Raw genomic sequence first — 22480 nt, 5'->3', positions numbered from 1 at the left:
ATGCATACACGTTCTCCATTTTGCGGTTTGTATGAGCGTGTATTACTACTACGTTGCTTTCTGTAGATTGATCTTCTCTAAATGTGGAATGAGGGAAGAATCGTCCAAATTCCCTGTTTTGCATTTTGCTGTTTTTATGAGCGTTTTCTATTATTACTTTGCTCCCTGTAGGTGGATCTTCACCAAAGTTGGTATGAATGTTTCTTGAGTATAGAGTGAGATACGTACAAATGTTCACTTTTGCGGTTTGTATGGGCATTTTTACCACTATCTTACTCCTGTAGCTTCACCAAACATCAAATTGAGGTTTAGTAGGTCTATACAGCTTTTAGATTTGTAGTTTGTGGTTTTTGAGGAACTTTCCAATTACTTTTTAATTTTGCATTTTATTTTTTTCCTCTCGAAGATTCCGAGTTTTTATCTACTACTTTACGTCCTGTAAATGGATCTTTACTATCTTTGGTATGGAGGTCGACAGGGCTAATGAGAAGCTACATACAAATTTTCGGTTTTGAATTTTGCACTTTTTTTCCACTATTATATAACCTTTAGATGGGTCTGTACCAGCTTCGGAAAGGAGATTCATTAGGTCCATGTGGTGATACATTTACGTTCCCAGTTTTGCATTTTTGGGATTTAATGGGCGTTTTTTTTTTTACGACAACTTCGCCCTGTTTTGACGGATCTTCACCAAATTTGGTATGGAGGTTGTTTGTGTCCCTGGGAAGAAATAAACAATTTTCCATTTTTGCAGTCTGCGGTTCTAGTGAGCGTTTTTACCACTAATTCACCCCTCTGTATGAAACCTCTCTAAATATAATTTGAATGTTCACTGGATCTATGGAAATTTACATGAAAATTCTCAGCTTGCATATTGCGGTTTTTATGGGCATTTATTACCACTATCTCACTCTCTTAAATAGAACTGCACCAAGTTTTAACTGAGGTTCATAGGTATCATGGGAAGATACGAACAAATTTTCGGTTTTGCATTTTGAAGTTTATTGAAAGCCTTTTTTGTATTTTTTACCATTACTTCGCCCTGTATGGATGAATCTTTACCATTTTTGGTCTGAAGGTTCAGTGGGTAAATGGCAAGATACATATAAATTTTTAATTTTGCATTTTACGATTTGTATGGGCTGTTTTGCTTTTATAACCATTACTTCACCCTGTGTAAATGAACCTTCAACAAATTTGGCAATAAGGGTTAATGGGTCTGTGAGAAGATACACAGAAGTTTTAAGCTTTGAAATTTGCGATTTATTTCGCTATTTTTGCATTTTTTATCACTATTTCGACTCCTATAGTTGGATCTTCACTAAATCTGACACCATCCCTAATTTAGCAGTGTAAGACTAAAGGGAAAGCAACTAGTCATCACCACCCACCGCCAACTCTTGGGCTACTTTTTAACCAACGAATAGTGAGATTGACCATATTATAACGCCCCCACGGCTGAAAGGACAAACATGTTTGGTGTGACGGGGATTCGAAATCGCGACCCTCGGATTACGAGTCGAGTGCCTATAGGGGAGGTTACCACTACTTTGCTCTCTGTAGATGAGTCCTAACCGAATTTGTTATAGAGGTTCATGGGGAGATACATATTTTCTGTTTTTGATTTTGTTGTTCATGTGCGCATTTTTGTGATTTATTCTATTACTTTGTCTCTTGTAGTGATACATCGAAATTGTCAGTTTGACATTTTGCGGTTCTTATGGGGCTTTTTAGCACTACGTCGACTCCCGAAGCTGGATTTTGCCAATATTTTTTATGGAGGTTCATTGTGTCTATACAGAGATTCATGCCAGTTTCAGTTTTAAATTTTGCAATTTTTACATTCGTTACCACTACTTTGTCTCCTATCGATGGATTTTTACCGATTAAGTAATAAGTGAAAAAACAAAATTATCCGTGTATCGTTAACACTCTTACGAAAAGACGTTTCTAGTCCTGATTTCTCCAAGCCCGTTCCCCTGGCTATGGTTTCGCTAGATAGTAGATAGGGACAGTGGGAATCTCGTTAATCCATTCATTAATGGATTTAAATGGCAATTTCATTTAAATACAAAATTATTAGCCTAATATTAATAACTTTTCAAGTTGCTCTGGGGCCTATTAGGTCCCACTTTTCGTAGGAGTGTTAAACATTTATTTACCAGACCTGACATTTTTCACGCAGAGTATGTTCAATAGAAGTACTTCCTTTGTGATACGGATAATGAAATTAACAATAACATAGAAACTTAAATAAATGATGTTTTGGTAAACAGTGTCTATTAAAAGACAAGGATTGGCTTTATTTTAATCGTTATTTATTTATTTTGTTCACTTTAATTTCGTGGATGGGAGTGTCTAGACAGACTAATGGACCGTTTGTTGTCCTTAAATTTTATGCTATGTAATGTCATGATAAAAATATTTTTTTTTAATTTTTTGATCACATGAAAACGTATGGTTACTATAGTAACAGATATACATAAATTGTTTCAATTGTTTTTATATAACTGGGAGCATAATTCTTGAGTAACGTTAAAAAACGTAGATGAAAAGCAACACAAAAATATGGCATCTTCAAAGTTACTGTATAGAAATATATATACGTTACTCAGTTAAGAGTATATTATTTAGCAAACAATTATAAATTTAATTGAGTTATATATTATCGTAAATGGAATTTGACGTTTTCGGTTAAGTACTGAAGTTCCTAGTTACTAAGTTAGGCCAAATTTGGTTTAGTCCTTAAACGGCGGCTATCATCAGTTGATGCTGCTACCTACAATATTCTTGCTGTTTATGGGTTAACTTATATGGTATAAGTAATGTGATGATGAAAAATTTAAATTTGCAAGTTAGTACTAAAAGTTACTAAACACTAGAACATTAGAAAAGGGTTGGCTTTAATCGAATGCAATGAATTTGTCAGATTCATTTACTCAAATTCATGGAAGAAGAAAGTTTGAACGTGAGGTGGACAAAAGATTGGTGAATTCCGACAAAAACAGTGAATCCTTTTCTTTTACTATTGAAGAGTGTCGTTTATTGAGGAGTTTGGAAGAAACTGTTTTTAAAATTCAGGTGTTGATTATTCTATCCATAATATCTAGAGATAAAGAGTATGCAAAATTAGCATCGGAAAAAAATATTCCTACAGAAAAATATGAAGAATTGAAAGAGAAATATGGTCATTTCAGTAATTGTGATGATGATGTGAATGGACTATTTTATGACGAAATAAGGTCTTTTATAAAGGATCTGTCGATTGCAAATAGAACAATTTCTGATGAATTTTTTATCAAATATAAACACCACTTTACTCCAGATATACTAGGTAAGTGAAGTTCCATTGTACCTGTAGTTTAGAAGTTAAGACAAAATATATTTTTAATTGATAATTGTAAAATATGCATTAGTAGTAGGACTTGTACATAACTTATGATGTGACACATTTAAAATATTAATATTTCCAATAAGCCCTTTAACCTCTTTTGTTTGTTGTTCACTATTTAAGATCATTGTGGCTATGTGTTGAATATGTTATACTTTTGAATTTGATTTGTGTAATAGAATTATTCTTCATTAGTACAAAAGAGTATTAAACCCCATGAGCTACATAGTTTAAATTTGCCATGCATACAGATGTATCATAAATATATTTTATATTGCCTGATCAGCATGTTAGTTGATTCTTTTAAAGCTAAGCATTCTTGTAAGTTTAAACTAGGTTCTATATTATACTACTTTGTCTCATATCATACAATGTATTTCTCTGTAAAATCAAAATTTATTGCCTGTCTTTAGTTGCATGAATTCAAAGGACAATACTTCTTTATAGAGCTTAATAAATTGTCCTGGTTGTTATGTTAATCTGTATTCCATAAAGCATTATTCAATTACTTTTGTGATATTCAGCCTTTCTATTAATTTCAGTGCAAGAGTTTTTCAGAAACATCATTCCCAGAGTGATATACATATAAAAAAAATAAGATACTTCTCATATGACCCATAAATTGCCCTTTAGATGTAGTCAGTTTTCTTGGATTAGTTTTACAATGTTGTTTGAGAGTAAGAGTAAATAATTACAGGTTTTATATATAACACGATAAGTGAACAAACAAGAAGGGATGTCAGATTTATTGTTAACCATTAATGAGTATACAAGTGTTAGAATCTCAAAGGTTGTGCAGGTGGATGGAGACTGCAGCAGAGTGAGTCAACTATCCTCCTGGACCTCTTGTCAGTGCATTATGGTCTTGATCTGTCAAGAATTCTATAGAAGTTGATATACAATACACAATAAGCTATAGAAATTCACGTAGGGGGACTTTTAGGAAAGAGTGATCACTACATGACTACAAAGAATATTATATTAAACTTTTATGTTGTTATGGTTTAGCTTACTATTTATTTATTATACAATCTGTTGTTTAGTTCAACAGTAAATTTTTAGTTACATGAACTCAACTTCTTTATAGTTGTGTTAATTCTAAGTCTGCAGGTATTATAAAAATGACAAACTTTTGTCATAGTAGTAACACACAAATATTAATATAATGAATATAGAAATTTATGCTAATAGCTCGTAACTGAGATGCAATAACCTTGTGTTCTAACCACTAAATGGAAATTATTCTTTGATCTTTAAAATTAATTATTTCATAAGATATAGTTAGAAAGATTTATTATTCTGTATTGTTATTGGTATTGAAAAGTGGTTCAATTTTGGAATATTATGTTATTCCCCAGTGAATTTTTTGGTTATTTTTTAAATTTCTTTATTTATTGAAATTAATTAAATTGAGATTTATGTTGTATTGTTTATTTATTTTGGTACCTAGTCTTGGCTAGACATGGGTTTACAAATTATTTTCTTTTGTAAGTGTTGAATAATTGAATTCTATTTGATTGATTTTTTTTCTGTTGTTATATTTAATACAGTATTTTTGTTTGACCTAGGTTGTAGCAGCATTTAGTTATAAATTGATAGTTGGCTGAATATTGAGATAAAATTAAATTTTAGTTTTTTATTTTAAGAAAGCAAATTTTGAGGCTGTAAGACAAGATTTATCATTATTAAGTTGGAATAATAAGTTAAAATATGATTTGGGAAATTAAAAAAAAACCTTTTAATTGGCAGTAAGCACTTTTCCAGAAAGAGAAAAAGAATAAAAGTGTATCAAACATCATTGGCTTAGTAAAGACATAAAGGAGAAAATCAGAGATAAATAAAAAGTTTTAATTAACAGACAGAATGGTAGATATGCATAAAAAAGATTAAAGTTATGGACTTGCATAAAAAAACATGAAATTAGAAAAGTTTGTAAGAAACAGCTAGCTAGCTTATAATGTTAAAACTAATGGCAAAGATTTTTCTAAGTATTTTAAATGCATATAGAAAGTTGTTTGAATGAAATCTCAGCTGTTAGAGGAAACTGATGGCAAGGTTTTTATTGAAAACTATGAGAAGGCTCACATTTAAGTGTTTCTCTCTTTAGTTTTTACAAAAGAAGATGTTAGCAACATTCCCACTCTTGAGAAAGCATTAAGTGAGAAATATTGAAATTTATCTGAATTATATGGATTGGTGGTGAGTAAAAAGATACAAACCATGTTTTTCATATTTACAAAACTACTTTCAACAGGTAATAGACTGATGCCTGAGAATTGGAAAGTTGGTAATGTTATTCCTGTTTTTAAAAAGGGTTGTAAAAGTTGTCTAGAAATTATGGACCAGTTAGTCTTATTTCTGTAGTGGAAGAGTGTTAGTGTCTGTTACAAGAAACTTTTCAATATTATTTTGTGAAATATGATATCATAAAAGAGAGAAATTGTGGATTCACCAAAGGAAAATGTTATCTTACTAATTTGTTGACTATTTTGAATGAGTTAATTGTTATCTGGATGATAGATTATTTTCAGAAGGTATTTGACAAGGCACTACACAGAAGTTTAGTGAAAAAATCACACAATTTGGAGTTGGAGAAAGATTAGTTGGTTGGATTGTAAGATGGTTAAGTAAGAGGGAGCAAAAAGTTATTATTAATAGAGTCCAGTCATACTGGACTTTTGTTACTGATGATGTGCCTGAGGAGTTGATGCTTATGTATTTGCCTTTCTTATTTATATTAAAAGTAGTGAAAAAACCATATAATTAGTAAAGATGTTATTATATTCTTGTTATTTTTATCCTGAAAAAGGTTTTAAAGGATGGCTAGTATAATGATTTCAGGGATGGAAATGTTATTTTTTAAGATAAGTAAATTTGTTGTTGTTTTTTTAAGAAAAGAAGTTTAAGAAATCATCTGATTGAAGTTTACATTGTTAAAACCTTTTTTAGGTATTACATAATGATTTTGATCAATTGACCATTAATTATAGAAAGTAAAAGATAATATGTTTGAGTTATCATAAGTTAGATGATATGTTTACTATAGGTGGGAACACAATAGCATGAATGAACAAAAAAGGATCCTGGCATAGTGGTGCCTAAATTACTCAAGCTATTGGAATGCTCCAATTGCTCATTTGCTAGTGGTAAAGCTAATAATATTTTGATATGTATAAATTGTACAGTGATTATTAGTCAAAAGAAACAAATCTTGAAACAAATCTCTAGTTAGACCTTGCTTGGAATACTGAGTAGAGTTGTAGTATCCTTATCTTAGAAATGGTACTGAATTACTGGAAAGGGTTTCAGAGAAAGGCTACAGGATGGTTCCAGTAATGAAAATGTTAATTTTTTGAGATAAGTAAGATTTTTTTTTATATAGAAATGAAGGGTAAGAAATGATCTAGATGAAGTTTACATAATTAAAGGCTTTTGATTTCTGAAGACAGTAAGATGGCAGAAAGAGGAAAAAGGCAGACTGAGGTCTAACTAAGACATTTATGTTTTTCCAGTAGGTTGATTAGTTATGATATGAATTGGCATTCCAACAGATTTAATCTGATCTTATCATGAAAACTGTGAGTAGACTTATATACACATAGACAATTATGCCTTGTCTGGCAATCACATTTTTTTTCAAAATTTAATTGAATGGATCCTGGGAGCATAGTGTTATTACTGTTTGTGATTTGTGGCATTGGTGAAATCCAGATTGGCAAAGTCATGTTTATTATTCATAGTCAAGACAAGAAACTATACTTTTTGGATAAGTTGGATAACACATCAGTGACCTAAATATTCTTTATTACCATAATGTTTTAACTCTTCTGTTGTGACCATATACAGGCAGTTACTTGTGTATGCATTTAAAATACATATGTTTTGGAACACAAGTAACAAGTGTCCATATATAAAATTCTTATTTACATTTAACATACCCACTTTAGTTTTAAATTTTACAGTAATAATTTCATAAAGATTTTTATTTTGAATCTCTAATTTGGAGGGGCTTTATTTAAAAATCTTTTGAGATATTATGGCATATGGATAGGAGGTCTATGGTTATGTGTTGCTACCCTGTAAGGAGCAATAAGATAGAAAGAAACACTGACAGATATAAACATCAAAATCTACGAGTTGAATTAATATGTGCATATGCAAACAAAAAAAGTGTTTCATTCAGTAAAATTTAAATGCTTACATTTTTATTAAAATGTAATAATTTTAATAAAATAAATTGCTTTCAAAATAATTAATGGCAACTTCATTTAGTTCATAACAGTCTCATACTAAGACTTGATATATTTTGTTTCATGTCTTTCTTATATTTTCTTTTAAGCCAAGCTCAAAATCAAAAAAATGTTTTTTGAAAACTTTAAGGTCATAGTTTTTATAAAAAAAAAAATTAAAATGTAATTCAACTACTAGTGAAATTCTGCCAGCACTCCTCGGTATGAGTACTGGAACTTATTTTTTAAGGCAGTACTAGTAACAAGACTTATTCTAGCTGCTTTGATGCTGTTTTAAGTTTTACAGGTTTTTCTCTTTTGTTTTTTTCAAAAACAGGTCCATTTCACCCTAGTGAGTACCTCTGCATCTTGTTTGAGAACTTCACCTATGGAATCAACACATAATTAATTTCACTGGAAAATGAAGTTGATAATCTTAATTTATTTTCTATAAAGTATTTAAATTCTTTAAACATGTATACTCCATACTTTTACACCATTGAAAATTATCATTTATACAGATTTAAATCATCAGTTTCAAGAACTTTACAAGAGCTTGAAAGAAAGATTTAAAACTTCCTCAGATTTGGCACTAAAGGATCAACAGTACATTTTGAAAGTTCAAGCTGTGGAGCTGAAAAATGCTGACAAGATTCAAAAACTAGAAATTGAGTTACAAGATACAAGAAAAAAGAAAGATGCTAAGGTATGAATTATTTGTAATTAACACATTTTCACAAACATTTCCAATTTGTAATTTTAATAACTGAGTTGTTTAACATGAGTCTGTTTATGATTGTGCATTTTCTTTTTTTTTTTTGTTAAAAAGTGCATCTTAACAGACATCTGAGGATGTTTCTGATTATAATATTTTTTGGTTATCTCTTCTCTCATAACAACTTGCTGATTTTAGGAATAGGTTTTATTGATGGATTACAAATTATTTGTAACATTTCCACACAGATTGTAGACAAAGAAATGCATGTTTTGTTGTTTTTTGTCCAGTTACTTCATATTAAACCATCACTTGCTTTGGCTTACATAAATTAATCAAAGTAGGGATAAAACCTACTGTTAATGTAATTTCTACCAATTGACAAGTCCAGGACTTGGTTAATTTTACATTTACCATATATTAAAAATATTTCACTTATGTTTAACGTAATTGAATGTATTGATTTTTGTATGAAATATCTTTTATATATATATATTGTAGTTTGACACCAAGATTTCTGAAAACAGTATATTTCCAATTTATTGTATCCCAAATGAGCTGGTATTAGTAGAAATGTTTTCATCTAGCTGTTCTTATATGATGCCATACACTGGAAGAGAAAAAATCCAACCTAATGAATGGATGAATGGACAAATAATTATATATATTATAGAGTATAGAGATGTAACTAAAAAGTATCATAAGCCACCATTTCATAAGTTCTAAAGTAACCACTAGGTGCATACATGTACACAGGGTGGTTTGAGGAGGTTTGGCAGAACCCCCTATTTTTTTATCTAAAAATATTATGTTTATATAGTTGTAGCACAGCTGCTTATGTTATTCTTAGTCTACATTCTTTTAATAAAGCATTAGGATTTTTTGGCTTGAAGTAGTTGTATGCAATGCCTTCTTTTGACACTTTATAGTTGGAATTGTGAAGCTGTATTGATACTATCAGGTTTTGTAGGCTGGATTTTTTTAAGTGTCTGTGACTTATTGGTGAAAAATTTCAACAATAAACAAATAGTAACACAGTTCATTCATTTTAAAATTATATATTAAAACAAGACAAATATATATAAAAATGTTTGTTACACTGTTGATTATCATAGTTGTATCCATAGCTTGAAATAATTGCCTCTTATGCATCAATGTCCATACAGGCTGGTTCAGTTGCTTTGTAACACAAATGCCAAGGTGAATTATTTTTCTCTGGTCTTTTATTATAATAAAGACTAATAGCCAAACTCATAATCATGCAATCTAGATCTATGTATTTATACCCTGACAGAACTCAAGAATGCTCCATGCATTACTAGGTATTCTTGTGCAATAATAATCAATTAAAACAACATACTCTCTACACAATGTATGAATTGTAAACAATAACAAAAAGAAACTTGGCATAACCTCTTGCTTCTAAAAATAAGTAAATATGACACCCATGCTAAATAAACTATCCAAATTATAACACTTGCATTAAACAAACAGTAATATATATATACACATGCACACACACACACATAATAGCTACACATGCTTTTGGGCCCAAGCATGCTTTGACGTGTCATGGAAATAGTATTTTAAAGTGATTGTGGGTTTGAGATTTAACCATTTTTTGTAAGTTTTTATTTTTGTACAAAGAAGGAGCTGAGAAATGTATTAAGATTAAATCTATTTAAAAATTACCTGTTTTATAAGTAACAGTCTGGGTCAAGAGAGTACACAGTATACAGTATGTAAATTAAACCTTTGACACTTCTTACTGAATAGAATGAATCATCTAGGTAAAACTGATTGCAGCAACATATGAACATTTTCGCCATAAAAAAGAAGAAAGTATTGGCACGTGGTAACCAAGGTACAACGAGGTCATTTTGTTGCTTTAGTAGCTAATATGGCCTTTGAAATGCAATTAGAATAACTACCTTGTTTTGACTGGCTGAGTGCTTAAAAATGTGCTTCAGTGTACCAAATATCATGTTCATGTGAATATTCAGCATCTGCTCCCCACTGGTTGAATACCTGAGGTATACATAAACCAAAGAAAAACTGAATGCTCCAGCTTTAATATGTGATCATCATTACAATTCTATCAACAATGAAGCTGTGTGTAAATTATTTATGATAGAGCACCAAAAATTAATGGAGTATGCTAATATGCTATTTTGGTAGTGCTTACATGTATGTATATGATAGCCAGTGATTGATGTAACTAATATCCTATTGTTGTACAGACATGTTTAAATTATTACTATAATTTAACAATTAATAATCACTCTGCATGTGGGTAGTACACTTCCTTACTGTAATAAATCATACGTATTTATGATAATTCAAGGTTTAGCTCTCCTTGCAGGGGTGCAACAGAATGATGATTTGTTGACTTTTCATTAGGTGTTTGTGAATTTTATGTGAAGAACCATGCAATTGTTCAAGCTGTATTTCCTCCAAAAGTGCTTTCAGATTTAATCTCAAAATGCCATTTGTTTAACAATTTTCTAGATGGGTATATCCTCAGATCTCCATGGTATTATCATGTTGATTTTGCTTCATACAATATATGTTATCTGTTGATCTCACAAATTAGAACACTCTTTTCAAACATCCTGTATATAGGTCTAAGGTAAGATCTATGTAAGAGTTAGCTGATAGGAAAAAGCAAGTAATAATTTTATTGTTATTCAGTAGTACAGTGATTTCTGACATTAGTACAACAAATAGGAATGTATACAAATGCTTCCATTTAAAGTGGGTTATATGTATTTAACACCAATTTTAAAATTAATAGATCTGTGAAAAAGTGACTATGATCCATCAATTAGAAGAGGTTATTGATCAAGTGGAAAGTTTGGCAGCAGATAAAATCAGTCAGCTACAGTAAGTAGGGATTTCACTTGTGAGTTTAATCAGTAGAGGTTGTGTAATATGAACTGTATCTACTGAAATGTATATTGAGATCTTGTTAATATATAGTATTTTATTTTGTTTATTTTTTTTTATAACTTTAGTGTGAAGTAGTTTAATTTGAATATTGATATTAAATCAGTAACAGATAAAATAAAACTAGTTTCTTTTGGTAATTTTATTTAAGAGCTTCTTACATCAGATGACACAAATTTGAGGTTAGAGTAATATAAGAGATGATAAATAAATAATTAACTTATTAAGAATAAGATTCTTTTATGCATTTACAGATATTGTTTTGCAATATTTTATTTAGCAGCAACTTTGTAAGCAAGTAAGTTGAAATATATGAACTGGCTTAAAATTGCATATTGTACAGGTGTAATTACTAAAAAACGATATATTTGGTGGATAGTTTAATCACTAACCAGTGTTAACAATAATGGAAAGAGACTTAATTGCAACTTCTGTAATCTGTTACAAATTTAATTATAATATCAGTTAATATAGCTGTTGTTTATATGAAATTAAAAATAAACATTTGCATTTCAAAACATTTTTGAATAAATGACCAAGTAAGCATTTGTAAAAAAATATACAATATTAATTTGAACATCAAACACTTGCATATCTTGATAAAATGTTATGACTTGTTTAGTTATAACAAGTTTAGAATTGTTGAATCTATAGTATGGGTGATCATCTGATCATCATTATTTTCTTTTCTTTGTCAATTAATGCTGTTTTTGCAGTTTGAATTGTTATTAAAAATTGTGTATTTGCATGTACATCACTATTAATCTAATGACCCAGATTAGCAGCCATATTGGAGACATCGGATAGTGAACAACTCACTAGATCAACATAAAGATAGACAGTATTTGAGATAAATTCATGGCAAAATTGATTAAAGCTATAGAGAAATTGCATGAATTTGCTTTTAAATATAGAGATAACCTTTATAAATAAGAAAGGGTGAGATATGAAGAGAAGCTAAAGCTGATGAATTTACAATGCAGATTTTAAGTTCAACAGTTTATGTCCAAATATGAAAACCAACATTACTATCTTATTTAAAGTACTATCATAATTTTTTTTTTTACTTTTAGTATTATAGCATATTGTACATGAAACATAGGAACTTAAAGTTTAAAATACGTCAAAATCAAACTTTAGGTAACTATGTTCTTATTTAGTTGAACTTGACAACAGATTTACACATGCACAACAGACAACATCAGTTGTCAATCAGTGTCAAATTCATGTTTTCTCTAGAGATAAAAAATCAGTAGGTTGTGGTCCATTTAATAAAGTATATTTTAAGAATGCAGTTCCAGTTATGTTTTTCATATTAATTCTAACATGCAATTTTTCTAGTTATTTCTAGGTCAGTTGGTGCCAGATGGCTTTTTCCATTGGTGCAGCATTTTTGTTTGGGCTTGCTTTTGTTTATAAAAATTTAAATATATATTATATATATATAATATTTTATAAGAATTATTTTTTATATGAAATAAAATGAGCTGAGAATACTCAAATATTTTCCAGAATTATCCCATCAAAGTTTTTCTGGAAGTTGGCTAGCTACAGTCCCCTTTGGCCCTCACTGAATTTTTAATTAATAAGGTGATTAATAATCACTTTAAGAAGATGAAAAAATTGTAAATATGTGTTTCTGTCTTATTTATTATGACACTCTCTGAATCTTTCAAGATTTTGTTTGTTTCAATTTTCATGCAAAGTTATTCAAGGGCTATTTGCACCAGCAGTTCCTAATTTAGTAGTTATAGATGAGAGAAAAGGGAATTAGTCAACACCTTTCACCGCCAACTCTTGGGCTACTCTTTTACCAGTGAATGGTAATTTCTGTAAGATGTAAAGGGTGAACATGTTTGGTAACAAAAATTCAAACCCATGACATGGGGATTAATATGACATAATTTAAGGATAACAAGAACCATATGGTCCTTCAAGGTTATCTATGTACATCTACCCTTGATAAAAAAGTAAAAACTCAAACCCACTATTATTTTGCAAGACATTTTCTATTTCATTTTGAAAACATTGTAAAGTGTTAGCCTCCACTACTGTCAAGAATAGCTCATTCTATATGCCAATGATCCAGTTTGAAAAATAAAGTGTCTTGACTGAAGCCTATCCTAGTTTGAATATATCATAAAGAAATCAAAGGCCATTTGTTTCTGTTTTATTGGGTACTGTTGTATTGTTGTTTGTGAGAGGCTGTAAATGTTAGTGTTTTAAAGATAGATTTGTTGTTTTCAAGTTTGACTAGATTTTCTTTGTTTAGAAATATTTTGAGTTCTTAAAGAATGTGTTAGTCTTTGTCTGAGAGTCAGATTTATCTGTAATGTAAGTACAAGTTTTTTTTTGTCTGGATTTCAACTTGATGAAGGTTTAAAGTTCTTCAAAGCAGAATAAATTTGAACTTGGAAAATTTTTTTTATTTAATTTAAGAAGCTTTAACTTTTAACTTGTGAAAGCTTAGAATTCATCCCTCTCTTTTCAGTTAAAGATGCATTACATACTCTTTTCTTATTTTAAATTTAACCTTGATTTGTTTGTGTTAAAGTATCTAGTTATACATTTTTGTGTTCAGTCTCTTTCTCTTAATTTTAGAAGAAATGCTGATCCCAGTATCATATTTAACTAGATGATTATTACTTTCTCTAATGTTCTCCACTACAGAAATAATTTCCAAGGCAACTCTTGCTACCCCCTTTAAAAAAATGGGTGTAACATTAGCACATATCCACTGTTCCTTTCTATTAAACATGAAATAGAGGCTTGCATGTCTGATTATTAACCTCATTTTAAATCCTAGGTAGAACAGTCTGGTTCTTGTTTTTTATCTGTTTATAAAACACCAAGGAATTAATATCTACCTGATTCATGTCATTCCCAATACTTCCCAAGCTGAGGGTTAAGAGAATTGGTAACATCTGTTGCAAAAGCAGAAAAAAAAAAAAGAAAGCTTAGATGTATCAGTGGAGTAATCATATAGAGGTATTTTTTTATTTCAGTTTATTATAATAGGGGACAATTGCCATTTAGTGTCTCTAAACTAATTCAAAATATTTTTCATTTATTCATATATTTAGGTCTGCCACAAGGAGGATAAAATTTGGCCAAATCTTGAATATTTATGAATAGTTAAAGCATTAATAATATTTTCATTCTGGAGCAGCTATTTTTCATGATTATGTATCTTAATCAAGCAAAATTTCCATATTTCACCATTCTTCAAGTTTCACCCATCTCCATTCTCTTCAATGTTTGGATTTTTTGAATTACAATTAATATTTAAAAGAGGAACTCTGTATCTGAATTCTTGAATTTTGCCATTGCTATTTTTGATTTTATCCTACTTTTGATAAAACTGTCTCTATGTTTTATTTCACATACCACTGTTGCAGCTTCTGTACTAAAAGCACTGTTTTCTTTACTCTGTTTGTGTGTGACAAGGAATGTTTTGAAATTACATTTATGGAGGATTAGAGAATCAATAAAATTTTGGAGATCTTCTTCACTTAAGTACTTTGTAAGTGGTGTCTCTAATCTTTCACTTTTGTGCTAGGTTATTAATTCTGTGTAGTCCTTAGCATCAAAATTGAGAGAAGGCATTTTTGTAGGTTTCCTTTGATTTTCATTTTTAGTAGCAAATATTCTTCATACAGCTAGTTTTCTTTCTGCAGCCCTATCATTAGTCACCATTTGTAGCCAAAGATTCTTAGGATGAGAATAAACTGTGTTTCTGTTAATGACAACGTTGACTGTTACCTTCAGATTATCATCAAGTAATCTTAAGTATCAAATCAAACAGTTGCTTTTCTCCTTCAGTGGAAGAGGGTTTGTTTTCAATCAAAACCACATTAGAAAATATATGTTAGCAACATATACCATTAAACATCCGTGACTTTATAATGGTTCATTTTATAGAGTGGACCATTTTCCCAGGATTTTGATGAGCTATGTCATCTGAGCAATGCTCACATGATACTATGTAGCTAGTACCAAAAACATACTGCTGGTCTGTATTGAACTTAACATCAGTTGACAGAATATCAATTTCAATAGACTCAAATTCAGTTATGTCAGTATGCTTGCAATTTTCAAGAGCTTTGCCAAATTAATCTGTCAATAGTTGCGGACTGCAGGTGTCACCAGTGAGAATTTTCAAGAGGTGTGTGAGCAGAAGCTTGTTGTCATGAAGTAAATATATTTGCCACTAAAGTGTTCCATTAGATACTAATTGAGAAGCCTTATAACTCCTCCTTTAGCCCTCGTATTAACATTTGTGCTATCATAACCAGTTACAATTAAACTATTTTGATTGATTTTATTCATTGTCAAAAACTCTTTTATTGCACTTGCCATGCTTGTAGCATTTCTTGAGTGCAGCTAAGTATGGCTCAAATAATTTGAAGCTAGTTCATTTATAATTACAACATGCTCTTTTATCATTTTTTAGAATAATGCTTTCAGCCAGCTTCTGTTGTACTCTTGTCTTATTCTTTCTCATTGGATCTGATGTATTATTCTGGAGGCTGGATCTATTTTTATTATAAGGTTCAAAGGAAATCCTTCTCCTATCAATGAATTTTGATCTGTCAGATTCTGAAATAATACCAAAGTCTTAAAGTACAGCAGATGCTATTGCTGCTGCAGACCTATCTGAGACTCCATTGTTAGATTTTAACATTCTAAGATAAATTTTGGTAACATTCTTGTTCCTTATCTTAAGTGTGTTGGTTGAAGGTAAGACATTTTGAGGGAAGAAAAATGGTTAATTGATTCACAAATTTGTGAAAGGTGACCATCCAGCATCTAAAAAACAAGAGCACACTGTGTTTTTATATGTATTAATAAAGATTGTTTTCATTTTGTGTAACATGGCTTGATGATAAGTTACCTGACTCGCAGTATGGGGTCATGCGTTTGAATTACACTGCCACACATTCTCATCCTTTTAGCTGTGGGACATTATAATGTGATAGTCAATTCCACTATATAGTGGTAAAGAGTAGTCCAAGAGTTTGCAATGGGTGGTGTTAATTAGCTGTGTTCCTTCTGGTCTACCACTTCTAAATTAGAGACAACTGGTACATATAGCTCTAGAGTAGCTTTATGCAAAATCCAACAAACACAGTAAATAGACTGGACAACATGATGCATGACATAAAAACATTTTGTGTCACACATTGTGTTGTCTAGTCTGTTTACTCATTTGCTTAAATTTAATTAGTTTAGTTACATTCAATATTACTTTGTAATTTATCCTGCAGATCCTTTCATTATAAGGCAGACCTACCAAATACTCTTTGAAGAAATCAGTTTAAAATACCATAATAATAAATCTGAAATACAATATTACCCCCTGTGGTTGTCTGTTTGGTATAGAAAACCACACTGAATCACATCAAGAAATCTCTTCTTCACTGCTTGTTTCCATATAATGAAAGTCAGTGTATCTAAAATTAAAAGTATCCATAATTATTGCAACATTAGTCTTATAAGTAACAACACTGATCTCATTATAAAATTTCCATTGACTTCATCTGTGTAATTAAATGTAATCTAACAACTGTCAATTAAAACTTTTTAGTTTTTAAATCCTTTATTGTTTACCTATATAGCTACAACTTCTTAAATACCATTTTTGATATTCATTTACAATAGGCTGTAGTGTATCTCATCTTCTTTTAAAATATCATTATTATTAAATAGATTATAATTTGAAATTTCAGAATAATTTCAGTTAGAAATATTCTCCAAATCTAAATAATTTCCAATATTTCCCATTATACAACAATCTTTCATTTCAACTAAAGTCCTGAATTCATCTGTTTTGTTCGTGATATTACTAATATTAGAAACAGTAGCATTTAAAGTTATCTTCAGATTTGATGGACCTTTCTTTAAGACTGTTACATAACTAGTTATGTTTTAAATCTTTTTCTTCCAATTTTTTTCCCTAGTTGTCTTAGCAGTTGTTTTTTTAGTTTTTCTTTCTCAGCAATATACAAATTTAGTTTAAGCTGTCTTCAATGAATTTCTTTAAGAGCTTTATCAAACATCTTGCTCTCTAATCTGCTTAAGTGATGCATATCTGTAGCATATAATTTACCTCGGTACTTGAAATGAAACTATCAACATAATCTTTTTTTTTTTCGTACTGTATTTGAGTGGAATTCAAAATGTCAAAATATAGTCTGTTTCATAGATTCAGAAACAAAGAACATTGCCCTAGCTCTCTAGTAGAACAAATATATTATACTGTCTTGTTTTTGTTGATCTGTTAAATCCATATATGACAAATAAATGACAATAAATCTCTTATAGAGAAGATACTGCAAATCAGATTGGGTATGAGCAGAACATTTGCAAGGGTCACATCACTCAACATCAAGAAGAAATAAATCACTTGCAGACACAGTTATTCCAGCTTTGTGCTAGCAACAAAGAAGATGAGAGTATCATGAAAAAGGTGAGGAACTAGATCTGATTCCTTTTACTATGTATGATAGAGTTTCTTTGTTTGAAGAAAACCTGAGTCACTTTAGTTCTTATATTGAAGTATTTTGTACAGAATTCTAAAGTACTAAAATGATAAAATTCAAATGATTTTCAACTATAAATGTAGGTTACCTTGTTTATTCAGTGAGCTTATGAACATCCATGGAGTAAGAAACCTACAGCATCTAGTAACTTATACCAGTTGGAAACGTTACCTGGTACAGACTGACATGTAATGAAATAATTTGATCATTTATGCATTAATATCTGACTTAATAACATACCTCTCCATGTGTTACAATAACTGTAGTAATGTGTAGATATTTAAATCTTTTTTTCTCTTTCTCTCACTTGGAGTATTTTTTGGGTATCTCACATTAGTTGAACAGGTTGCCCAACTGACTGTTCTGTTCGAAGAAAGTACTGTAGATGTCTAACACTGGTATTGCCTCTCCATTTATATCCAGTAGTTATGCCTCCATTTTTCTTTTTTTCACTTTCAAATGAGATTAAATAAGACTGTGTAAGATAAACACTTTTAATTGATTTTAGTGGTTATAAATCTAGTAATTGGAAATCTGTTTCATATCTTGTGTGTAACACCTTGTATATCAGTATGTATACCTTCGACGCTCAACTACGCTTTTATACCCTTTTGGAGGCAGTTATTCCACCCCCCCCAAAAAAAAAAGATTAAAATTACATGACAAAGTAAAACAACAGTAAAATCCAGTGCACTATTTTCAAAAATTCAAGACCTTCTAGAAGCCAGACCTCTAATAAATTTCAAATCACATTGTTGCCTAGGAAGTTTCAGTAACATTTCTAAATACAAACAGTAAGAATAGGAAAAAATATATAACCATAAAATAATACAACTTCTCATACATTTAGTCATACTTCCAAATAAAAATTCATTTTTGTTTCAATTTATAGTAGCGACTTGGACGGTTAAAATCTTAAAACAGTTTTCAGAAACAACTTTCTGATTGTATGCCAAGAGGTTAACAGATGAAAGAATGATCCATTTTTGTTGGTTCTGTTTTTGCTGCAATACTTTTAAATAACATATTTTAGGATGTTTAAGTGTATTTTCAAAATATAGATGTGTTATTTTTATGGTGTTCATACTACTAAACACCAGGGATTATAAACTTAATTTTTCTTTTCTTTAAGCGCAAATTCAAACTAGAAGCAGAATTAGAAAATTGGTTGGCCAAGTACGATGAAGAGATTATTGAGAAACAGGTGAGAGTACACCTTATAGTTGGTATCAAACATTTTACCTTAACTTCAACACAATAAGACATAAGTACTTAAGGTGAGTTTGTGGCAGTTGGTTATGAACTGATATCATTGTTAGTAGCATATATGAGCACTTAAGTCTAATTATTAATAACTAAATAAGTAACTCTTTTTTTAATTGCTTTAATATTTTTAACTAAATATTAATTCCCAACTAGTTTTTATACTATTCTTTTTGGTTGCTTATCTTTTGCTGACAAAGTAAGGGGGGAAGAGTTAATAATTATTAATTAAGCACAGATGATTGTATAGGACAGTGATACGAACCTGGTAAACCTTTTTTGAAGGTACATGTGAACCTTTGAAAACATTAACAAGAAAATAAAACCACACTTCAAAATTTGAGGGTAGCCCCAGTGGTTTACCAACATGTTCTACAAGCCAGCACTCAATGTTCACAGATTGTCTACTTACTCTGAAATTATTTCTTTAGACTTACGTTTTTTTGTTATTTTGTAACAAATTATATGCATTAGGGTTACATTTCGCATAGTCTATGGTTATAGCACTCGACAAACAACATATGAATCACAGGATCATAACATGTCACAGAAAGTGCTTGCCATTTTCAGCCCTGGGGAAATTATAACATGCAATGGCCCTACTATTAGTTTATTGAAAATAGATGAGTAACTCAAGATTTGGCTGTAGGTGAAGATGACTTCTATTAGTCTGTCACTTCAAAATTATGGAAGCAACTCAGGGCAAGAAATCCTCAAGTAGTTTTATGGAAATATTCTTAATCAACAAGCATCAGGGTGCATTGCTAGCTCAAAGTTAAGTTATATGAAAGGGATAGGAACCACTGGTATAGGCTACTAACCATGAGAACTGTGATAAAGCTTGTTGATATATATGTGGGTACACACACACACACATACATACATATGTATACATTCTGGTAATTTGTAATGTGGAATTTCAAATTTATTTTGAATAAATATCTTTATTTATTTTTCTGTAGAAAAATTATTAAGATAAAGGTTTTTAATAAAAATCTAACTCAGAAGGGGAAAATGTAGCGATTTGGGCAGATAGTGGGATATTCCATCAAATTCAGAAGCCAAAGGATGAGGTACATTGCTATGTAGGGTATGATCCAGGAATCATTTGACCATGTTTTTCTTTGCTATGATCCACATGCATCATAGTCATGCTATTTTGTCATTATTGCTGTACGCCTATCACTTTTCATCTTTGTAATATTTTTATTTCGTTTCTTACCTGATATTAAATTATTCTTAACCTCTGTTAGTTTGCCATTTCTGTATACAGATATACTTTTCTTTCAGGTAAAGGCACCTCTTTTGTCAAATATTCTTTGATCTCTTTGTGAGTAACTGGTATACTATCATGACTGCATCTAAACCCAGTACACTTGTAACACCTTCAAATTTTGCTACTTTACATTTGCAGGTTAGATTTGATTCTGTCATTGTTTCCATATTGACAAGAACAATCACTTAGAGATTCTGTCCTGTTAGCTCAGCAATTCCTAAAAAAAAAAGGATTGACTCTATAAACACTATCATTTTTTAAAAAATATACTAAGTCTGATGAATTCTGGTGTTGAAGAAATCATCTTATCAGTGAAGAGCAGAAAAAAGTGTAGAAGAAGAAATGCTATTATAAACACTTGTTCCTAAGAATATGTTCTGGATCAGTAAATAATATTATGATTGATATCATTAAGTTTAGTTTCATGTAATACTACTTTTTACTAGCATCAGAGTTATACTCATAGGAATTGGACAGATCAAGTGTGACAAAAAAAATTTAAAAAAAGCTTGGACATTGGTAAAAATGTTTTGTATTTTTCTTGGCTAGGAGGAACTTGATAATCTTTCATCAGCACATGAGAAAGAGTTGGAACAGTTGCAAGAGCTAGAGGAAGCAATTATGAACCTGCGGGCTGACTACGAAACTGTCATGGAAGAACGTCGGTTCATCCAAGAAGAGAGTGAACGCTTGCAGGCCGAGCTTGAGCGGCACACTAAAGCTGTCATACTAATTCAAGCCTACTGGCGTGGCTTCTTTGTTCGTCGACAACTAAAAGGGCGAGACAGATCTGGCAGGTTGTCACATGGGAAAGGGAAGAAAGGCAAAGGAGGAAAGGGAAGAAAGAAACATTAAAGAATATATATACATTACAAATTGTTTTTATAGCTAGATTTAGGTAGATATACATTACTGATTGTTTCTACAGCTGGAATTAGAATAAGGTAGATATACATTACTGATAGATTCTTTAGCTGTATTAAGGTAGACATACAATACTGAATATTTTTATAGTTGATTCAAGGTAGAAGTACAATACTGATTGTTTAGTAGCTGGGTTAAGGTAGACATACATTACTGTTGTTTTAAAAACATATATTACTGATAGATTCTTTAGCTGTATTAAGGTAGACATACAATACTGAATATTTTTATAGTTGATTCAAGGTAGAAGTACAATACTGATTGTTTAGTAGCTGGGTTAAGGTAGACATACATTACTGTTGTTTTAAAAACATATATTACTGATAGATTCTTTAGCTGTATTAAGGTAGACATACAATACTGAATATTTTTATAGTTGATTCAAGGTAGAAGTACAATACTGATTGTTTAGTAGCTGGGTTAAGGTAGACATACATTACTGTTGTTTTAAAAACATATATTACTAATAGATTCTCTAGTTGTATTAAGGTAGACATACTGCTTTGTTATGCATGAGTGAATTGTAGTTAATTTAGTGACCTCTATGTTTGTACTTGGTAGAACTTGTAAAGGTTAATTTATTATTATTATAGTTCCTCAAGAGAAGTGTTCTCATTTTTGTAAATGAAATTTAGCCCAGTGTACTAAATTTATCTTAAATTATTTTTCTTACTTTTGATACCTACTGATGAACTTTTCAGACTTGTAAAAAAATTGATACCTGTAAAATATTTAGAGTTTGCAAAAATGCTGGGGTGTACTACAAAGTAACGTGTGTGTGTGTGAATCATTTCTAATTGAATTACATAAAGTATCATACTTCTGCTTCAGTGTTGACATTTTGAATATTTAAACATTTGATTGTAATGTTCTAGTATAAAATAAACCAGAAATCTATCGTTTTTCATGATGGAGTAATAAATAAGTTATAAATTTCTTAGGAAAAGAATTAGTCTAACTATTAATAGTTTTCTGTATGTATAAAAAACTTGAAGTAATTCAGAATATTGTTTTTAAGAAAATAAAACATCCTAGAAATATTTAGTACTAAACTAAGTTTGAAAATTTATGGTTTAAATTGTGAAAGCTGGAGTAGCAGTACAAATCCATAAGCCTTAAATTTTGATAAACATCACATTAAATGCAAATGGTTCCCCTCTGCATTTCTCATAATTTGTCTGCAGCAGATTCAAA

At 30.4% G+C, this 22480-nt stretch overlaps 1 protein-coding gene across 1 annotated transcript; it reads left to right on the top strand.

Annotated features, from left to right (window-relative positions):
• Positions 1–1924: 1924 nt before the first annotated feature.
• On the top strand, positions 1925–22053 carry LOC143244587 (dynein regulatory complex protein 10-like). The gene is made up of 6 exons (XM_076489550.1): positions 1925–3334; positions 8142–8326; positions 11130–11218; positions 17606–17750; positions 18956–19027; positions 20912–22053. The coding sequence occupies exons 1-6, from the start codon at positions 2917–2919 to the stop codon at positions 21215–21217; spliced, it is 1215 nt and encodes a 404-aa protein (XP_076345665.1). The 5' UTR covers positions 1925–2916; the 3' UTR covers positions 21218–22053.
• Positions 22054–22480: the final 427 nt, after the last annotated feature.

The sequence above is a fragment of the Tachypleus tridentatus genome, chromosome 2 (genome assembly GCF_004210375.1).
Source record: "Tachypleus tridentatus isolate NWPU-2018 chromosome 2, ASM421037v1, whole genome shotgun sequence".
Classification (NCBI taxonomy): Eukaryota; Metazoa; Arthropoda; class Merostomata; order Xiphosura; family Limulidae; genus Tachypleus; species Tachypleus tridentatus.
The sequence above is the reverse complement of the archived record's forward strand: the minus strand, read 5'-3'. Positions and strand labels throughout refer to the sequence as shown.

What these genes read in the sequence shown, in the direction of transcription:
- LOC143244587 (XM_076489550.1), top strand. Translation starts at nt 2,917, where the DNA reads ATGAATTTGTCAGATTCATTTACTCAAATTCATGGAAGAAGAAAGTTT. An exon ending in CTTTACTCCAGATATACTAG is followed by an intron (nt 3,335 to 8,141) that starts GTAAGTGAAGTT and finishes TCATTTATACAG; the next exon opens with ATTTAAATCATCAGTTTCAA. An exon ending in AAGAGATTATTGAGAAACAG is followed by an intron (nt 19,028 to 20,911) that starts GTGAGAGTACAC and finishes TTTCTTGGCTAG; the next exon opens with GAGGAACTTGATAATCTTTC.